General features: G+C 35.6%; 1 protein-coding gene across 1 annotated transcript in view; it reads right to left on the reverse strand.

The window, feature by feature from the left end:
* Nucleotides 1-7,500, reverse strand: part of HELRODRAFT_71683 (hypothetical protein) — a gene marked incomplete at both ends in the record, with an annotated part of 30,478 nt that overhangs the window by 3,570 nt on the left and 19,408 nt on the right. Inside the window, 2 exons of the mRNA XM_009011731.1 lie at nucleotides 378-473; nucleotides 643-730. Of these exons, the coding sequence (XP_009009979.1) occupies nucleotides 378-473; nucleotides 643-730 (184 nt within the window). The remainder of the gene's footprint in view (nucleotides 1-377; nucleotides 474-642; nucleotides 731-7,500) is intronic.

Genomic DNA, 7,500 nt, shown 5'->3' on the forward strand with positions numbered 1-7,500 from the left:
TGTGTTTGTTTGTTTGTTTGTTTGTTTGTTTGTTTGTTTGTTTGTTTGTTTGTTTGTTTGTTTGTTTGTTTGTTTGTTTGTTTGTTTGTTTGTTTGTTTGTTTGTTTGTTTGTTTGTTTGTTTGTTTGTTTGTTTGTTTGTTTGTTTGTTTGTTTGTTTGTTTGTTTGTTTGTTTGTTTGTTTGTTTGTTGGTCATTCTATGTTTGCGGAAAAACAAAAAAATGTCAAAACGAACATTTTTAATCTGTAGTTTGATTGTTAAATGTTTAAGAGTGGCGGCAAACATATTTAAAAATAAGCGCGAAACAGTTTTCATGTCTATACCTTTTTGTTTTTTAAAAGTGAAAAACCCAACTAGCCAACAAAACTAAACTAACCAATAATATAAAATATGGAATCCCAGCCCTGGGAAAACCCATGTTGGCAGAGCAAACCGGAAACAGGTAGAGCTATTACATTGCCCATCATGGCACCTGATTGGTTGGTTGGTTGGTTGATTGATTGGTTGATTGACTGATTGGTTGGTGACCACCATCATCATATACTCATTCTCATTAAACAAACAAACAGACCCATCATCACCAACACTCCAGTCATCATCATTACCACCACCAGCACCACCATCATCATCAACATACTGACCGGCGTAGGTCAGTCCGCATAGGGTTGATCTTTCCAATGGGGGTGACCACTGGCCCCACATAGCGTGCATGGCTGGATACAGAGTGCCCTGTTTATTAATATTATTAATGTTGTTTTTGTTGTTGTGTTGCTGGTGGTAGTGGTGTTGTTGTTGCTGCTGTTGTTGTTGTTGTTGTGTTGTTGGTGTGGTGGTGGTGTTGTTGTTGTTGTTGTTGTGTTGTTGGTGTGGTGGTGGTGGTGTTGTTGTTGTTGTTGTTATTGTTGTTGTTGTTGTTCAACTTTGCTACAATATCAAAGAACTCTGATACGATCGAAGTTTGCAATCATCTTATTGTTACTTTTTCTCATTACAAAAACTTTATCATTGTGGCTTCAAATATTCATGAAGTTAAACATCGCCGTCGTCGTCATCATACTCATCATCATCGTCGTCATCATCATCAGCAGCAGCATCTTTAGCATCCTCATCAGCAACAACATCATCATCACAAACACCATTCACTGACGTCATCATCAGAGCCATCTACACGTCATTATCACTCTGTCAAGCTCAATCCGGACGACCAGGCTAAATATAGGAATGACATAAAGAGAACAGGTGATGATGATGGTGACGACGACGATGATGATAAACAAGTGTATATACAAAAATATACAAAAACATACAAAGACATAAAAACAAATACGAACAAATACAAAAACATACAAAGACATAAAAACAAATACGAACAGATACAAAAACATACAAACGTATACAAAAAATACATACAGGGGTGTGCATAAATAGAAGAGAGAGAGAGAGAGAAAGGGAAAGAAAGAGAGAGAGAAAGAGAGAGAGTGAGAGAGAGATGATTGGTGGGTTGCTGAGATCCGTTGTATCTGTTTCTTGCATTATTATTTGTATTACTACTACCATTATCACGGTTGTTATTAGTATTATTTTTTTATTTTTATTCTCATTTTTCTGCTGCCTCTTAATGACCCAACGACCAGCCAAATTGCCGGTAACCAATCTAATCCAATAGAACCCTAAGGCCCCTGGCTATTCAAACATCCATTCTCTCTTTATCTCTTTATTTTTTTCTCTCTCTCTTTCACTATCTCTCTCTCACTCTTTCTTTCTTTCTGTTTTTCTTTTTCTTATTCCGTCATTTATTCGTTTTCTCTCTCTTTCTCTTTCCATTTGTTTGTTGTCAGTAGGTTTCTCTGTCTGTCTGTCTTTCTGTCTGTATTTATATTGGTCTCTTTATATGTTTTTCCACCTAGAGCCATGTGAAACAGAAACTGATAAGTTGATATGACGTGATGGGGTGTATGTTGGTGATGTCATTTTTTGGTAATAGGATCATCATCATGACGATTCTGTACATGATGACGTCATTATTATTTTTACCATGACGTCATCAAGTAGATGAATGATTGAAGTCTCCACAACAATGTTCATTAACGCCTTGTCAAACTGCGTTAAATGGGCGATGGTGTTTGATTACATGTGTGTAGCTTGTGTAACTTGTGTGTATGTTTTTTGCGTGTGTTTTTGTACGTGTATATGTGTATGCATGTGTGTCAGTCTCTTTGTGTACGTGTTTGTCGTTGTGTTATCTGTGAATATTTATTTCATCGTATTAAAAATCAGTTTCAAAGTTTAAGATACAATATAACAACACATAAACAACCGATTTAGACATTTCTGATACTGCAATCAAACCCGGCTAACGCGCATTAGCATCAACGAAGTCGCGGCGATTCTACCATCTGAGCTATCCCAACAAGTGCCTGTGTATTTGCATAAATGGGTTTTATTAAATACCAACAAGAAGCATATATAACCATGGGTATTTTGAGCAATTTGAAACTGAATCTGGGGAGATAATTGACAAGGCAAGATGACTGGACAGGTTTCGGTAATATTTTTGTGTTCATTTGCTTTTATGTTTCGTAGTTTTGTTTTATTTTATCCACTCATTCATTCATTCATTTGTTCGTTCGTTCGTTCGTTCGTTCGTTCATTCATTCATTCGTTCGTTCGTTCGTTCGTTCGTTCATTCATTCATTCATACATCATTCACTCATTCATTCGTTCGTTCACTCATTCATGCATTCATTCATATATCATTCACTCATTCATTCAACACATTAAAACGCCTCAGAAATAAATCATCCATCCAGCTACATCCATCCATCAAAAACCCACACCACACTCGTCACATCCATCCCTCAAGCCAGATTTAAATTTTTTACAATTCGCCAACATCATTTCTCATGTTTATTTCAAATGGCTGAAGAAGGTTTATTTATTATTTAATAGTCATTTCTTTTCTATTTTCAAAAAGCCATTCATTCATCCATCTTTTTTTTATTCATTCCATCGTTCTTTTATTCGTTTATTGATCTTTCCGTCTGTTTTTCTGGCGTTTCATCCATCATATGATTTGTCTCCCATCTATGGAATAATTTATTTATTTATCCATTCATTCAATCATCCATTGACCTATTTTTCTACTATTAATGTAATCTTCATTCATTCATTTTTTATTCCCTCATTCATTTATTTTTTTATTCATTCATTCATCATTCTTTTATTCATTCATTCATTTTTTATTGACCTATTCATTCATTTTTTTTATTCATTCATTCAATCATTCATTCATTCAACCAGCCATTAAGGTAAGCTACGTGAATAGCTTACATTCCTTACATATAAACCAGAAATTTCAATTATTTTTTATATACAAACCAGGGGTGGACAAACTTTTTTGCTGTGAGGGCCGCATTGAAAACTGTTTGACCTTTGAAGGGCCGCATTTAGAACTAAACAATTCCGTCACTTATTCAATCCTTCATCCAATCATTCTTCATTTCATTCATTCATTTATTCACTCATTCATTCATTCCTTCAACTGACCGTATATTGTTCTTTAAAATGAAAAAATCTTTCCAGGTTTTATAGGATGACCACTAGAATTAATCAATCAAACGCATTCATTATCACTTGTCTGTCAATAACTTGACTGATCGATTGGCCGATTAAAAAAAATATTTTTATTAAATTTATCAATCAGCTACTCAATAAATAAGAATTGATTGTCTATTCATTCATTCATTCATTTTTTAAATTCACTTGGGTATTTCTTTGTTCATTCATTCGTTTGTTTTTTTTTATTCGTCCATAATTTATTCAGCCATCCAGATAACCAACCAATCAATCAGCCATAAGCCAATCAATCAGCCAACCAACCAACCAATCAGCTATCTATCCAACCAACTAATTAACAAATCAGTCATTCGGTCATCCAACCAACCAACCAACTCATACTCACCTAAGGCCATTAATTAATTTCTATTTTGCTGAAAAAAACTTTAAAATTTTTATTTTTAATAATTATTGGCTCTAGGTAATGTTCTTTTTGTCACCGAGATATCATACTTAAAAATTAAGCTTAAAGATTGTGTTGTTATCATTGTCATGATCCACATGGTCATCGTTATTGTCCCTGGCCTAGAACCTGGGGAGAGTAGGTTGCGCCACGCACCGTTGTGGACGCACCGGAGATCGTGAAATCTCATTTCTGTCCTGTGTCCCCTCCGAATCACGTGCCCATGGCTGTTCTTCCGCCGACGCAAGGACGCAGTAGAGGACTGCACCCACCACGCACACCACCGCTGTTATCAAAAAGACAATACGCCAGGATTCCCTGGATTGCTGTGTAGAGGGATGGTTTTTTGTGTATTCGTTTGTTTTTTCGTTCGAATAGTTGTTTATTTGTTTGACTATGTGTTTGTTTGTTTTGTGTGTAAATACGTGAAGGCCTGTTTGTGTGTTTATTGAAATAAAAAAGTTTTTCTTCGTTTAATTTGATGAATTAAACATAAAAATATAAGAAAATTAGGCAAAAAAATAATTTAAATGAAATGTCAGGAAGAAACGACATCAGTAAGAACTCACATCCATCGTGACGTAAGCGTTAAGAGTGGTAGCCAAAAATCCGGAACATGCTGAAAACAAATCAACAAGTTTCATAAGGGTGCTAGCGTATCGAGGGGCTATATCCGTGTGGTTGATCCGGCAACCACAATAGACTAAACTACCGACGGACACAGCGAGAGCCAGGAGTAACACAGCCACCGCTTTCTGCGTGTAGTCCATGAAGGAGAGGCCGATGAGGAGGATGGCTGGTCCGACCAGGCCTGGGTTGATTTTAAAAATGAGTTTTGGTTTTGTTGTAATTTTTGTTGGTGATGGTGTTGTTGCTATTATTATCGTTTTTTGTTTGTTGTTGGTGTGAATGTTATTGTTGTTGTTAACCACATGCAATGAATGTTAAGCGTGAATTAACGATCGTTCGTATGCGTTGCGTGTGTATGCTGACACCTCTGGAAAAAAATAAACAAAAAGAAGAAAAACCAAAAAATTATAATTATAATAATAGGCCACACCCCCAAAAACAAACGAACCAAGAGTTGTAAATATTTTTCTCGTAGCCACCGTGCTGAGCACCGACGACGACTTCAACTTTTCAGCAATCTTTGGCATTATGATCATAGGAAGAAACGAGCTCAGGAATGGCAGAGCTGTCAAAAATCCATTCTGTGGAATTCGAGGGGTGTTAAGTTAATTTTTTATTTATTTATTGTTCATCATAAACGTTGTAGATCAGACTAACTGGCGGATAAATTCAAAATGTAATAAAATAAATACACGAGTGTGTGTATCTATGTGAGTGTGTGAGTAGTAATACAAGTACTAGTTTTTCCAGCAGCACAGCTAAAAAATATACAAAAAAACATTAAAAAAATGCATGAAAAATATACAACAACATTCAAAAATGTACCAATAAATAGAAGAAAAAGTGAAAAATACAAAAATTTACATCAAAATACCACAAAGTAAAAAAAACCACAACAAAATACACAACAGAATACAAAAAGTATACATCAAAATACCAAAAAAATACAAAAATATACATCAAAATATCACAAAGTAATAAAAGTACAACAATGTATACAACAGAATATAAAAAATATACATCAAAACATTAAAAAATATACTAATTGCATACTCACAGAGCTAATATCGAAGAAAAGGACCTCCTTGTAGAACGTGGGTATGTTGGTAAGGTAGGTATTTAGGACCCAATCTGTGCTGAAGTTTGCAATGAAGATGGCCCAGACGGGGCCGGACTTGAAGATTTTTGACCACGGTACTTTGAATAACTGTTGGAATGTTTGAGTGTGTGTGTGTGTGAGCATGTGTGTGTGTTGATGTATGTGTGTGTGGGTTTGAAAGTTTGTTTGTGTGTTTGTTTGAATGTCTGAGTGTTTGTTTGTATGTTTGTTTGTATTTGTATGTTTGTATTCAACTCACATTAGTACAAGTATATCTGTACCTCTCCTCATTCGACATTTTTGGAATCCATACAATTATCATTATTATGCAGACTGAAGACGACATACCTGTTTGTTTGTATTTTTGTTTGAACATTTTTAATTTGCAGTTTGATTGATAAATGTTTAAGTACGTTTGACGGCAAACATGTTTAAAAACAAACGCAAAAAATTTTCATGTCTATTATCTTTATCGTTTAAAAGTAACCAACAAAATGAAACTTGCCAACAAAACGAAACTAACCAATAATATAAAATATGGAATCCCAACCCTGAGAAAACCCATATTGGCAGAGCAAACCGGAAAAAAAAAGACTATTGCATTACTTATCATGGCACCTGATTGGTTGGTTGATTGATTGATTATTGGTTGATGATTGGTTTTTTTTATAACGATTGTGATCACCATCATCACATATTCATTATCATTAACCAAACAAACAGACCCATTATCACCAGCACTCCAATCTTCATCATTACCACCACCATCAACATCATCAACATACTAACCGAAGTAGGTCAGCCCACTTAGTGTTAATCTTTTAAAGTAGGGTAACCACTGGTCCCACATCTCGTACATGGTTGTAAACAGAGCGCCCTATTTATTATTATAATTATTGTTGTTATTGCTGTCTTGTTGTTGGTGGTAGTGGTGTTGTTCTTGTTGTTTTTGTTGTTGTTCAAGAACTTTGATCGAAATTTTCAACATTTCATTGTTACTTTTTTATTACAACGACTTTATCATATTGGCTTCTAATATTCATGAAGTTAATCATCGCCGTCGTAGTAATACTATTAGCAGTAGTAGTAGTAGTAGTAGAAGTAGTAGTAGTAACACACACACACACACATACACATAGATAAACACATACACATAGATACACACACACACAAACATAGATGCATAGAAACAAACAAACACACACACATGCACACATATACAAACACACACACACGCACACCATTGTTATTATTATTACAATATTATCATTGTTAGATAAATTTTCGGACCAAAAGATTAAAGTTGCCGTTAATAAATGAAAAGAAATATAAACAAAAATGAAAAATTTCAAAATCAAACTGAAATCAAACAAAAAAAGCCCAACCTACCGAACCAATTCCGCAGAGCACCCTAACGAAAATCAGCAGCCCGATGTGGATGTGCGCGGCCACTGGGGTCAGGAGCACAGCAAGAGTGGAAAGGCCCAGCGATCCCACCAACACCCATTTGCCGCCAAACTGTTCCGCCAGTAGCCCCCCAAGAATTTGAGACACAAGGTACCCGTAGAAAAATGAACTGAGTATGTGGCCTTGCACGCTTTTTTCCCATACAAACGGGCCATCCTTTGGTGTGTGTGTGTGTGAATGTGTGTGTGTGAATGTGTGTTTAAAATTGTGTGTGTGTGTGTGTGTGTGTGTGTGTGTGTGTGTGTGTGTGTGTGTGTGTGTGTGTGTGTGTGTGTGTGTGTGTGT

Source organism: Helobdella robusta (assembly GCF_000326865.2).
Source record: "Helobdella robusta unplaced genomic scaffold HELROscaffold_10, whole genome shotgun sequence".
NCBI lineage: Eukaryota > Metazoa > Annelida > Clitellata > Rhynchobdellida > Glossiphoniidae > Helobdella > Helobdella robusta.